This window comes from Bufo bufo, chromosome 6 (assembly GCF_905171765.1).
Source record: "Bufo bufo chromosome 6, aBufBuf1.1, whole genome shotgun sequence".
In the NCBI taxonomy this organism is placed as follows: Eukaryota; Metazoa; Chordata; class Amphibia; order Anura; family Bufonidae; genus Bufo; species Bufo bufo.
Window position 1 is genome coordinate 236,437,840 of NC_053394.1, and position 13,366 is coordinate 236,451,205.

The following is a 13,366-nucleotide window of genomic DNA, read 5'->3' on the forward strand; positions in this document are numbered from 1 at the left end:
GAATTGCAACAGAAAACCTTTATTGATAAGCAAGCAAAATATTTCAGTTACATTTATAATTTAAGGCATATAAGTTCTTATTAACATCAAAGGCAACATTGCTTCTTCTATGCCCTCAGGTTTGTCATTTCAGTAATATTTTCCTTGAGACTGGCAAGGATCAGGAACACAGGGGTTGCAAGGATCTGTCAAGGAAAATAAACATTTATATTACTTTTTATTTACTCCATTCCTTTACCCTGTTTTAATTGTAGTGATATAAAACAACTATAAGTGTTCATATTTTATTCCAACCAGGACGTTACTTAAGTATAGAGAATGGATGGTTTCTGTGTTTAAGTGGGTTTTCTTTGGCTGCTCTAGTTTCGGGCTTGTTCACATGACCGTATGGCTTTTTCAGTGTTATGCAGGCCGTTTTTAACGGATCCAGTAGTGTTTACGGTTCCATTGCGTTTTTACGTAAAGTAATTATATAGAAAAAATTGGACTGGGCATAAAATTTTCAATAGATGGCTCTGCAAAAACAGAATGGATATGGAAGACATACGGAGTATATTCTGTATGTGTTCCTTTTTTTTTTGCGGACCCATTGACTTGAATGGAGCCACAGAACGTGATTTGCGGGCAATAATAGGACATGTTCTATCTTTGAACGGAACGGAAAAACGGAAATACGGAAACGGAATGCATACAGAGTACCTTTTTTTACAGAACCATTGAAATGAATGGTTCTGTATATGGACCATATACGGAACTCAAAAAACGACCCATATACGGAACTAAAAAAAACTTTCATGTGAACGAGCCCTTCATCACAAAATGTAGGGTTCTAGTTATGCAGCCAAAAATTAATGCACTTTGAGTCTCCGTGAGAGTATGGAATTTCCTGTATGTGGTAATAAAGACATTATGAGAAAGTGTACTCATAACTCAGCATTTTGCTAAGTTGCTCAAAAAGAGTTAATTAAAAATATTTAAAAAGATATTATAAATCTAAGCTTGAATTGTTAAGATAGTAAACTGTAGTCCTAAATCAAAGAACTAGCTCTGACTCTATACAGACGTATAAAGTAATACACCAACATTACAAAATAAAATAGATATCTTGTTAAGCACAAATGTTGAAGACTATGTAGTAGAATGAACTAAATGGGTAGTTTTAAAAGCTAATATTTAATATCTTAAAACATTTGAGCTTAGAACTGTTTTACAATTATAATACACATGCTAGTCTTATCCTATGAATAACTGCTGTGGTATTTGGTTTTTAAATATATAGTACAAATAGTAAAATCAACATAACGGATACATCCTGAAATAAAACATTTTATCAGTAAAATATCACCTTTTAGAGTAGAATTAATCATTTTATATAAATTAAAATATGATCTATAGTGTACATACCTTTTTGATATCCTTGGCACTGCTGTATAGGCTTGCAGGCTGAAATAAACAATACATGTCAGTAGCTGTTATGTAATATGCCTTTTTAACCCCTTAAGGACCCTACCATATTTCACCTTAAGGACCCGGCCATTTTTTGCAACTCTGACATGTGTCACTTTATGTGGTGATGACTTTAAAATGCTTTTACTTATCCAGGACATTCTGAGATTCTTTTCTCGTCATATATTGTACTTCATGACAGTGATAAAATTTAGTAAAAAATAAAATAAAATTTTATATATTTTTTTATAAATAAAAATTATTTTTTTTAACTTAATTTTACCACTGTCATGAAGTACAATATATGACAAGAAAATAATCTCAGAATGTCCTGGATAAGTAAAAGCGTTTTAAAGTCATCACCACATAAAGTGGCACATGTCAGATTTGCAAAAAATGGTCGGGTCCTTAAGGTGAAATATGGCAGGGTCCTTAAGGAGTTAACAAGGCATATTTACCAAAAATGTAGAAAAATTAGCAAATTTCCACATTTCAATTTCTCTACTTTTATAATAGATAGCAATACCTTCAAAAATAGTTATTACTTTACATTCCCCATATGTCTACTTCATGTTCATTTTGTGAATGCCATTTTATTTTTGGGGACGTTACAAGGCTTAGAATTTTAGAAGCATATCTTCTAAAACCCACTTTTTCAGGACCAGTTCAGGTCTGAAGTCACTTTGTGAGGCGTGCATAATAGAAACGACCCCAAAAAAAAAACATTTTACAAACTACACCCTCAAGGTATTCAAAACTGATTTTACAAACTTCGTTAACCCTTTAGGTGTTTCGCAAGAATTAATGAAAAATAGAGATAAATCTTCAAAATTTCACTTTTTTGGCAGATTTTCCATTTTAATACACTTTTTTCAGTTACAAAGCAAGGGTTAACAGCTAAACAAAACTCAATATTTATGGCCTTGATTCTGTAGTTCGTAAACTGCTGTACGGGCACACGGCAAGGCGCAGAAAGAAAGGTACTCCATACGGTTTTTGAAAGGCAGATTTTGCTGGACTGGTTTTTTGACACCATGACCAATTTGAAGCCCCCCTGATGCACCCCTAGAGTAGAAACTGCAAAAAAGCGACCCCATTTTGGAAACTATAGGATAAGGTGGCAGTACTGTTGATACTATTTTAGGGTACATATGATTTTTGGTTGCTCTATATTACACTTTTTGTGAGGCAAGGTAACAAGAAATAGCTGTTTTTATTTTTTGTTATTTACAACATTCATCTGACAGGTTAGATTATGTGGTATTTTTAAAGAGCAGGTTGTCATGGACGCGACAATACCAAATATGACTAATAACAAAGCATTTTTGAAAAAAAAAAAATTTTTTTAGTGTTTCCACATTCTAAAAGCCGTAGTTTTATTTATTTTTTGGGCGACTGTCTTGTGTAGGGGCTAATTTTTTTTGGGATGAGATGACTGTTTGATTGGTACTATTTTGTGGTGCGTATGACTTTTTGATCGCTTGCTATTACACTTTTTGTGATGAAAGGTGAAAAAAAAAAGGCTTTTTTTACACCGTATTAATTTTATTTTTTTATGGTATTCACCTGAGGGGTTAGGTCATGTGATATTTTTATAGAGCAGGTTATTACAGACGCGGCGATACCTAATATGTCTACTTTTTTTTATTTATGTAAGTTTTACACAATGATTTTATTTTTTAAACCAAAAAAAATCATGTTTTAGTGTCTCTATAGTCTGAGAGCCATAGTTTTTTGCAGTTTTTGGGCGATTATCTTAGATTGGGTATGATTTTTGCGGGATGAGATGATGGTTTGATTTCCACTATTTTGGGGTCCATATGACTTTTTGATCACTTTCTAATACACTTTTTGTGATGTAAGGTGACAAAAAAAGGCTTTATTTACAATTTTTTTTTTTTTACGGTATTCACCTGAGGGGTTAGGTCATGTGATATTTTTATAGATTCGGTCATTACGGACGTGGCACTACCTAATATGTATACTATTTTCTATTTATTTAAGTTTTACACAATGATATCATTTTTGAAAAAAAATAAAATCTTATTTTAGTGTCTCCATTTTCTGAAAGCCATAGTTTTTTCAGTTTTTGGGCAATTATCTTAGGTAGGGTACCATTTTTGCGGGATGAAATGTCGGTTTGATTGGAACTTTGGAACTATTTTGGGGTGCATATGACTTTTTGATCGCTTGCTATTACACTTTTTGTGATGTAAGGTGACAAAAATAGCTTTTTTTAAATGGTTTTTATTTAAAAAATATTACGGTGTTCGTCTGAGGGGTTAGGTCATGTGATATTTTTATAGAGCAGGTTCTTACGCATGAGGCGATACCTAATATGTATTTATTTACTTAAGTTTTACACAATAACAGCATTTTTAAAACAAACAAAACATTATGTTTTAGTGTCTCCATATTATGAGCCATAGTTTTGTTTTTTTTTGGGCGATTGTCTTAGGTAGGGACTCATTTTTTGTGGGATCGGCTGACAGTTATATTGGTACTATTTTGGGGGGCATACGCCTTTTTGATTGCTTGGTGTTGCACTTTCAGTGATGTTAGGTGACAAAAAAAATGATTTTTTTTAACATAGTTTTTATTAAAAAAATTGACGGTGTTCATCTGAGGGGTTAGAACATGTGATATTTTTATAGAGCTGGTCGATACGGATGCGGCTATACCTAATAAATCTTTTTTTTTCCTTTATTTTGGGAAAAGGACGCTTTTTTAAAACTTTTTTTCATTTTATTATTTGTCCCACTCTGGGACTTCAACATTACTGGGTCTGATCCCTGTTTCAATGCAGCACAATACATCTGTATTGTGCTGTATTGAACTGTTAGTATCTTACACTGTAAGAAGCTAACAGTTGCCTAGGAGACCCAGCCTGGGGGCTAGGCCTCTTAGGCCTCCGTACATGCCGGGCCCCAATCGTTGGAATGGCTTGGGGTTGCCATGGCAACCTTCGAGTCCCTGCCACAGCAGCGCGGGGACCCGATGGATTAGGTGATGGAGCGCAAACCTCCCATATGCCACGGCCAGCGCTGACCGCAGCATGGGAGGGGTTAATCTACCGGCATCGGCGTTATCACCGATTCTGGTGGATGCAGCAGGGATCCGGCTGTCAGTAACAGCAAGATCTCTGACGCTGATTGCGTCACCGTACGCGGGGGGAGGAAGGTCCTCAGGACGAGAATGCTCGTCCTGGGGCACTAAATACCGGCCCTTTAGGACGAGCATTCTCGTCCTGGGTCCTTAACGTGTTAAATAACCGAATGGCTACTTCTAATAGAATATAGTATCCTTTCACATTATTTCCCATAATTAACCCCTTAAGTACTGGGCCCCGTTTTGGTTTTTCCCTTTCGTTTATCATGTCTTAAACTGTTAAACAGAGGGGAAAAAAATTTTGTGTGGTTAACTTGAAAAAAAAAAAAACACACTTCCCCCAAGAAATTTTGGGTTTTGATATTACTGGGTAAATGCATGCAAAAAATTACATGATGTCCTTATTCTGCAGCTCAATATATTTTTTTTACAAATTTAAAAAAATAAAAACCTTTTTAAAAAATCTAAATTTCTTTGCATCACCATTTTCTAAAAGCCCTAACTTTTTTATATTTGGTTCTAGAGCATACAACATTTTGATCACTGTTATTCAATTTTTGTCAGGGTGGTGGACAAGGTGACAAGAAATTGTGAATTGTGTGTTTTGCTTTATTTTGGTATGTCATACTTTGTGCTAATTGTATTAAAAGTTGTAAATTGTCTGTTAAATTTGACTCATCTTTAAAATTTTGTCTAGAAAAGCTACCCAGACTTTTATGCCACGCTCAAATGGAATTTGTGACTTAAAATTTGCAGAGATAAATCTGTAAGAAAACTAACATAGCTAAGCACACCTACATTCACACCCACTTTTCAAGATTAGAGTGAGTGGTGAAAAATGCAAAACCCTAAAAAAAAAAACTTTTTTTTTTTTTTTACAGCCATCATTTTTGAGTGCAGAGCTTGATAAATCCTTCCCATATATACTGAGGCATTAAGTTTCCTTTTGTTAGTAGAATATCATAACCAGCTCGATACATGGACATAAATGTGCTGTCATCAGTTTCTGATTAATAGGAGTCCAACTCCCAGGACCCCTGCTGATCAGATGTTTGAGAAGGCCACGGAGCTCCAGAGAATAAATCATCAGTTAAAAAGTCTTGGAAAACCCCTTCAAATAGAGAAAATTGTAATATAACAGTGGTCCATAATAGAACAGTCCTCTCTATATCCATAATGTGGACAATAATAGGACATTTTTTTTGTGGAACAGAATATGGACACCGAATGCAAATGGAGTTTTTCAATTTTTTGCAGCCCCACTGAAGGGAATAGTTCTGCATATGAACCGCAAAAAAAAAAAAAAGGGAATGGACACGGACGCAAAATACATTCATGTGCATGAGTCCTAAATAAAAAGAAGACTCTACTATTATTCTTGTCATTTAATTAGTACTTCAATTTATATTGGTATTACTTACGATCTTGGCATGAGTCTTGGCATATGGTCTGCTTCTGGCATGGATCCTGGTAGATAGTCTGCTTCTGGCATGGATCCTGGCTGATGGTCTGCTTCTGGCATGGATCCTGGCAGATTGTCTGCTTCTGGCAAGGGTCCTTGCATTGGGTTTTCTGATGTCCTCCTTTAACTCCAGACATTTTTACTTTGTGATCTTTGCCTAGGACAGCACAAGATAGGAAGATTTTCAGTTGATTGTAGGGATCCTTTGCAAGTTTTCTTTTATATACACAATTTGGTATGCTGTGTGGCATGCGTAAACAAAACCGCTTTAGTTTTTACAAGATTGAAAATCAGGATATTACTGAGAGAATGTTTATTGTCATATAATTATATCCTTGTAGTTGGGTGTTTCTAAGAGAACAGCTCATGTCATATACATCCTAGAAAATTGTGCTTTTATGGCTAATGATTTAGAAATCCTGGTATTTTGAATACACCTGTTGAATAATGTGCCTAAATACTGTATGAATAAGATCCAGTTTTAGGGTGAGAAAACGAAGGAAGAGCTTAGATAAATAATAGGTTAGGGAGATGTGATTGTATTTTGCTGACACATATAGCAAATTCCATCCTAAGCTATTTAAAAATCAACAAGGTTTGTCATTAGTATCAGTTTTGTGTTTCAAAACATATTTATTGAAGACAACAAATCACTGAAATTATCAAATTATGTCAAAATGGACAGTTGCATAAATGTAGTAGCTCGAAGGGAATCAGAAAAAAGGAATTGAATGTAGAAGAAAAAATGAAAGCTGAAGAAACAGTCATAAGACTCATTCAACAGAGATTCTACAGTGAAGAGTTAAAGATGAAAAGACTAAGAAAAGAACCTAAAAGGCTTCCAAACAACCACCTATTGTACAAGCTTAATCTTGTTCTAAAGGATGTATACTGAAGGTGGGAGGGAGACTGGAAAATGCATCGTTACCTAGCAGAGTGAAGCATCCAGCAATTCGACCCAAAAATCCGACCTTCACAAGATTGATTATTGATCACTACCACAACATATCCTTGCATCAAGGAAGAAGCTTTACCCAAAGCTGTTTGAGAGAAGGTGGTTACTGGATTGTGAAAGGAAGCAAAGTTATAGCAAAGTATATAAGTAAATGTGTAGTCTGCAGAAAGGCAGGTAGACCTACAGAAGAACAAAGAATGGCAGATTTACCGGCAGATCGTGTAAACCCATCACCACCATTTCTTTATAGTTGAATGGATTGTTTGGCCCATTCATCACCAAACAGAACCGCAAGGAGTACAAGAGATATGGACTAATATTTACATGTCTGAGTTCCAGAGCGATTCACCTGGAAATGTTAGAAGATATGTCTACTGATGCATTTATCAACGCCTTAAGATGTTTCATAGCCATTAGAGGTACCGTCAGAGAGCTTAGATCTGACCAAGGATCTAATTTTGTCGGAGCAAAGAATAAATTGAAGAAAGCTCTAAAAGAGATCGATAAAGAAAAAGTAACTGAGTATTTGTTAGAGAAACAGTGTAATTTTCATATGAATGCTCCACTTGCAAGCCATACAGGAGGAGTTTCGGAAAGACAAATCAGAAATGTGAGAAATGTGTTAAGTTCAGTGTTTAAAAAGAACGCCGGAAGAATAGATGATGCTTCACTTAGGACCCTATTCTATGAAATAATGTCTATTGTTAACAGTCGTCCACTTACAGTTGTTAATATCAACGACCCAACAAGCTTGGACCCTTTAACTCCCAACCATCTACTTCACCTTAAGTCTGATTACATACAGCCACCGCCTGGCAAGTTCACCAAAGAGGATTTATATGCCAGAGGGAGATGACGAAGAGTTCAATATCTATAAGAACAGTTTTGGACTAGATGGAGGAAACAGTACTTAGCCAATCTTATGCTAAGAAGTAAATGGCAAACACCCAGAAGAAATGTCCAAGTTGGTGACATAGTGTTAGTAAAAGTCAATGGAAATTGGCCAAAGTTCTAGAAGTTCAAAAGGATGAAGACAAACTAGTAAGAATAGTGTTGTTACAAATAGGAGACTCAAAACTTGACAAAAAAGGAAAACGTCTCACTACCCCACTTAAGTTGGAACGTCCTATACAGAAGTTAGTTGTTCTACTTGAAGGTGATAAAAGACACTTGAGAGGTGAGAACCTGATGGAAAATTCCTCAAATTCATGTTCAAGTCCTACCACTAAGAACATAGAATTATAGGTAATTTTGGTGGGAGTGTAGCTGGCCAGCTAAGACCTGTCCTAGGTTGCTAGTATACCTTGTATGTGTATACAGCTAGACCGGCCTATAGCCTTAATACAGTTCCTATGTTTATGTGTTAAAGATAAAAGCATAGTTATTTACTGTGACATCATGTTTTGGATGCCATATAACTGTTATATTTTGTGTTCACATAAGCAGAAAAGATAATTTGCCTTTAAGATTCATTTGGTAATGTAAGGTAAGCTCAGTGACACAGTAGAAACATCATTGGCCCTGACGAAGCTGACTGGTGAAACCTAGCTCGGGTGCTACACAAGGAACTATTATATGTTTTATGCCTTTTCACATATACGATTTTGTAAGTATAATAAATACAGTACTTTTGGGAAACCAATCCTGTCTGAACTTCACTATTGTGCGCCACAATTTCATTACAGCAGTTTTTGGATGCCAATTGGTGTATCGACCCCTGTATTCATTGTGTGGCTGCATTGTGAGAAGCTTAATAACCCAATATATCTCTGGCTGGATGGACTCCTGTGCATTGGGCAGCACGACCACCATCTATTTTTCACAGTAGAAACAACAGAAAGTAAACTGTTAATCTGTTGTTGATAGGCAGAATTCTAGACCAATCATAGCCAGCTTCTCACACAGCAAACGTTTTCACCAATCACAGCCAGCCTCACACACAGCCTGTCTGGGAATTCCCCCAGCTCCTGCTGCTAGAATCATTATTCACCAGAGACAGGAGCTGAAGAAACATTTACTCCACTGAGAGCTGAGTTCTATGGGAACAAGAGGCCAAAATAGGTAGATGAAACCGTTATATAATGTTCATATTGTTAGTATTGTGATTAGAACTGTATACTGAACTAGTTATATGTGTGTTTACTTACAGTTCTACCAAATTCAATTGCAACCATACAATTACAAATAAAAATTGCAAGCTACAAATTGCAAGCATACAAACCAGATTCCCTACAAATTGCATACAAACTGCGAACTGCTCCAACCAGATCATAAGCACTTGCATACTGCCAAACCAAGTTGAGCAAGCAGAACTATTAGTTAGACCTCAGATATACCTCTCAGAGAGATCATAAAGTGCTTAAATAACTTAAAGTGAGAGTACAGATACTGAAGAGAGAAATATATCCACCATTTTATGTTGAATGACAAGATTGAACAGTTAAACCACCATCCTATGCATACCGCTATTTTGTGAAATCTTTTCAACACGTGTTTTGTACATGGACTATCTGCTACAGAGGTGGTAGTGTTATATATGAAGAAAAGTTGAAGTTAATAAAGAAGTTATTACAAGCATTTGGTGTGCTATTTAAACCTACTGTTTCCATAGAACGGCTCTAGAGGAATTACAGAGTAATAGACAGTCAGGTTAGACTAAAAAGTCAGAGATATCAAAATTCTTCTAATGCCACAGCGCAAAAGGCAGTACATAGCGCTGCGCCTGCCATAGGTATCTCCTGGTCCGCCTGGACCAGCTGCCTCGCGTGCCTATCCTCCTCAAGAAGTAGCGACCTTGTGTTCCCCTCTGGAAAGTCTTCCCCACCATCTGGGGTACTGTGAAGAATCGAGGAGTTCACTTAGACAACGCCCTTAGAGGAGGTAGGATACGTGACACAGTGGGTTCACACCCGCTGGTTCGTGACAACTGCCTGTCATACAGATACAAAGTAACTGTTTCACTACAACAGCGGACTACCTATGCATGTTTCTGCAATGGCCAGTGTTGTACACCAATGTATAGGTTCTCTGCACTCGGGAAATAGCTGCGATTCGTCACAAATAAATTCGGATCAAATCAAATCTTTTGGGGAAATTCGGTAATCTATCCGAATCGAATTTTTAAAAAATTTGCTCATCTCTATTTATTACCTTCTTCTTCTCCTGCTAAGACTCCTCCTTGTCCTTGGCTCCATTGTAAGACATCTATAACGGAGCCGATGTTATGGACAGGGACAGTACATGTGCAACGAGCCGGACACTGGGTCATTTGGGCATGCTATGCAGTGGGTCAGATTTGGTTGTAACTAAGTTCGTGACGCCAGTTGCAGCTTGCGCAGGTACTGTAAAAGGGCCCTTTAAGATGGTATGAGCACACGTACCAGGTTAGGAATGCCAGAGGGGGATATTGTCTCTGTATTGTGTCAACGGTGTCTCCTACCTGTAGTACGGCTGGACTCCTGTATCCTGGCTCACATGCAACAAATTTGAGTGCTGTAAATAGGAGTAACTGAGGAATGATGGAATTCCACACAGAAAAGAGGAGCCAACTTGTCTTTACTTGATGTTATTATATTATGCAGCTTTAGATCCATACAATATTACAGCAATAGTCTAGGATCCCAGCAGGTGTTGGCAATATGTGGCAGGAATTCTATATATATTCTGCATCTGAACATACGCCTATAGATCTGGCAGGTATCTATCTTCTGCTCTGTCTTGAGTTCTGCTTGGTTTGGGCCTGACTAGCTATGGAGGTACTTATCTTTTCCTTGTATTTGGAATCTGTACTTACAGGACTGCTCGCAGGGAATAGGGAGAAGAGGAGTGGGAGTTGGAGGACTAAGAGGATGATGATGAAGACGGTGACATTGGCCATGACACCCAAATGTCTAAGTGGAGAACAGAGGTGGAAAGAACTGGCTCATGGGGCACGCGGCCAGAATGGCGACCTTTAGACTTGCTTGCTTACACAGTGCCAAGCATATCGTCGACATCAACCAGTCTGACAATTACTGGATAGCCATTCTTCTAGACTCTCACTACCAGGGCAAATTGGGGGAATGTTTTCCTCTCGCAGAAAGGGAGGACAAATAACATTATTACTTGGAAACTCTGTACATGCAGCTTGTCGCAGCTTCTGGTTAGCAGACACCTGTCGCCGGTGTGTCTGTAAGGGAAGCCCCTCTCCACACCTGGCAGAGTCACCAGCAGCCATTGCAGTTTCCTCAACATGATGGAGCAGTTTTTCCATGTGCCACACCATACTAAAGGTCAGTCAGCTAGCCAAAAGCTCCCGCCTCAACGCCCAGGTTTAGCCCTACCTAAACTATTGTAAGTCTCTGTCACATACCCATTTCCCTGAACTTATGGATTTCTGGGCAGGCAGACTGGAACAGTGGCACAAACTGGTACAGTACGCTCTCTATCTTCCTTCATGCCCAGGCTCCAGTAGCATCTCAGAGAGGGTTTTCAGCACCGCACGGGGAGTGGTGACACCCACACGGACAAAGTTGTCCTCCACTAGTGGCCAGAACATAATTTGGTCAAAATGAATGAAGCCTGGATTCTGGAGGATTTTGACATTCCTCCATGTGATTCCCATTAATAGACCTCGTCTTGCCACTGTTGGGTGTAGCTAAGTAGAGTTGAGCGGACACCTGAATGTTTGGGTTTGACGGGTTTGGCCGAACTTCGGAAAAAAGTTCGAGTTCGGGACCCGAACTTGACTCGAATTGACCCTGAACCAGAACCCCATTGAAGTAAAAGGGGACCCGAACTTTTGAGCACTAATATGGCTGTAAAAATGTCATGGAAAGGTCTAGAGGGCTGCAAATGTCGTCAAAATGTGGTTAAGAGCATGGTAAGTGCTCTGCAAACAAATGTGGATAGGGAAATTACTTAAAATAACGTAAAATAGGGAAAAGCTATTGAGGCGCAAATGTTGGCCAAAAGAGTATAGCAGAAATGTGGGACAAATTATTGAAGTGCAAATGTGGTACAACTTGTTTAAGTTTAAGCATTGAATCAAAGGAGGTGGCGTGCATCAATTAAAGAAGCCTTTCAGAAATTTTATTCCCTGTCACCTATGCAGAGCAGGGGTTTATTCACGTCTAAAATTGTATAATGTGAACCCATGAATGTAACAGAAAAATTGCAGAAATGTATTAACCTACTTGGTAGAGCTGGGGTTTATGACAGAAAACAATTGTTTATTGTGTCACCCAAAAATGTAAAATAAAAATTATTGAAATTTATTAAGCTGTCAACTAGGAGGGGTATATTACACCCAAAAATTGGTGAATTTGACCCTAAAATGTAACTGACAAATGTTATTTTTTTTTACTGGTCTAATAGGTATATCAGTGGTACATCACACCAAAAAAATACTGAATTTCACCAGAAAATGCAACTGCCATTTTTTTTTAAACGGCCTACTAGGTATAGCAGTGGTATATCACACCCAAAAATTGGTGAATTTCACCATACAATGTAACAGACAATTTTTTTTATTGTTTAACCTGTCTACTAGGTATAGCAGTGGTAATTCACAAACAAAAATTGGTGAATTTCACCCGAAAATGTAACTGACAATTTTCTATTTTTTTTAACCGGCCTACTAGGTATAGCAGTGGTACTATACAACCAAAAATTGGTGAATTTCACCCAAAAAATTACAAATACGTCAAATACGTACAAATAAAGTAAAAATTTTGATTTATGAGGTGGAGTTCCATATGGAGTAGGAGTTTGAGGAGGCGGTGGATGTAGTGGTGTAGGTGGAAGCGGCGGTGGAGAAGGACGAGGTAGCCAACACAGGTTTTTGGTTTGCATTTTTTTTGTTTAAATTAGGGTACACTCTAAAAGAGTGTGAAAATTTCTAAAATAAAAGAATGAGCAATTGCGCTGCAGTATAACAATAGCTGGTTAGTGCCGGTATACATGTCTATTCTGCACAAGGTATGGACAAGTCCTGAGGGATCCATGCCTGTTTCATTTTAATGAACGTGAGCTTGTCCACAATGGCTGTGGACAGACGGCTGCGCTTGTCTGTGATGACGCCCCCTGCCGTGCTAAACACACGTTTAGATAATACACTGGCTGCAGGGCAGGCCAGCACCTCCAAGGCGTAAAGGGCAAGCTCAGGCCATGTGCCCAATTTGGAGACCCAGAAGTTGAAGGGGGCAGACCCGTCATTCTGTACGTGTAGGCGTGTGCACACATACTGCTCCACTATGTTAGTGAAATGCTGCCCCCTGCTTAGACGTTCCATAACAGCTGGTGGTGCTGGTTGTTGTGGCGTGCTGACAAAGCTTTTCCACATTTCTGCCATGCTAACCCTGCCTTCTTAGGTGCTGGCGGTGCCCCAGCTGCTTTGGCGACCTCGTCCTCTGCCT

The 13,366-nt window shown here is 38.1% G+C and overlaps 1 protein-coding gene across 2 annotated transcripts in view; it reads right to left on the bottom strand.

Annotated features, from left to right (window-relative positions):
* The window catches only part of LOC121005299 (cornifin alpha-like), a 28,531-nt gene continuing 15,165 nt past the window's right edge, over window positions 1–13,366 (bottom strand). The window contains exons 1-3 of one of the 2 annotated variants that reach the window (XM_040437949.1): window positions 5,976–6,271; window positions 1,405–1,443; window positions 1–185 (exon numbers count right to left, since the gene is read on the bottom strand). In XM_040437949.1, the coding sequence (XP_040293883.1) occupies window positions 130–185; window positions 1,405–1,443; window positions 5,976–6,267 (387 nt within the window). In that variant the 5' untranslated portion in view covers window positions 6,268–6,271 and the 3' untranslated portion in view covers window positions 1–129. Of the gene's footprint in view, window positions 186–1,404; window positions 1,444–5,975; window positions 6,272–13,366 lie in introns of those variants that run through there. The other variant, XM_040437950.1, reaches the window with a different exon arrangement.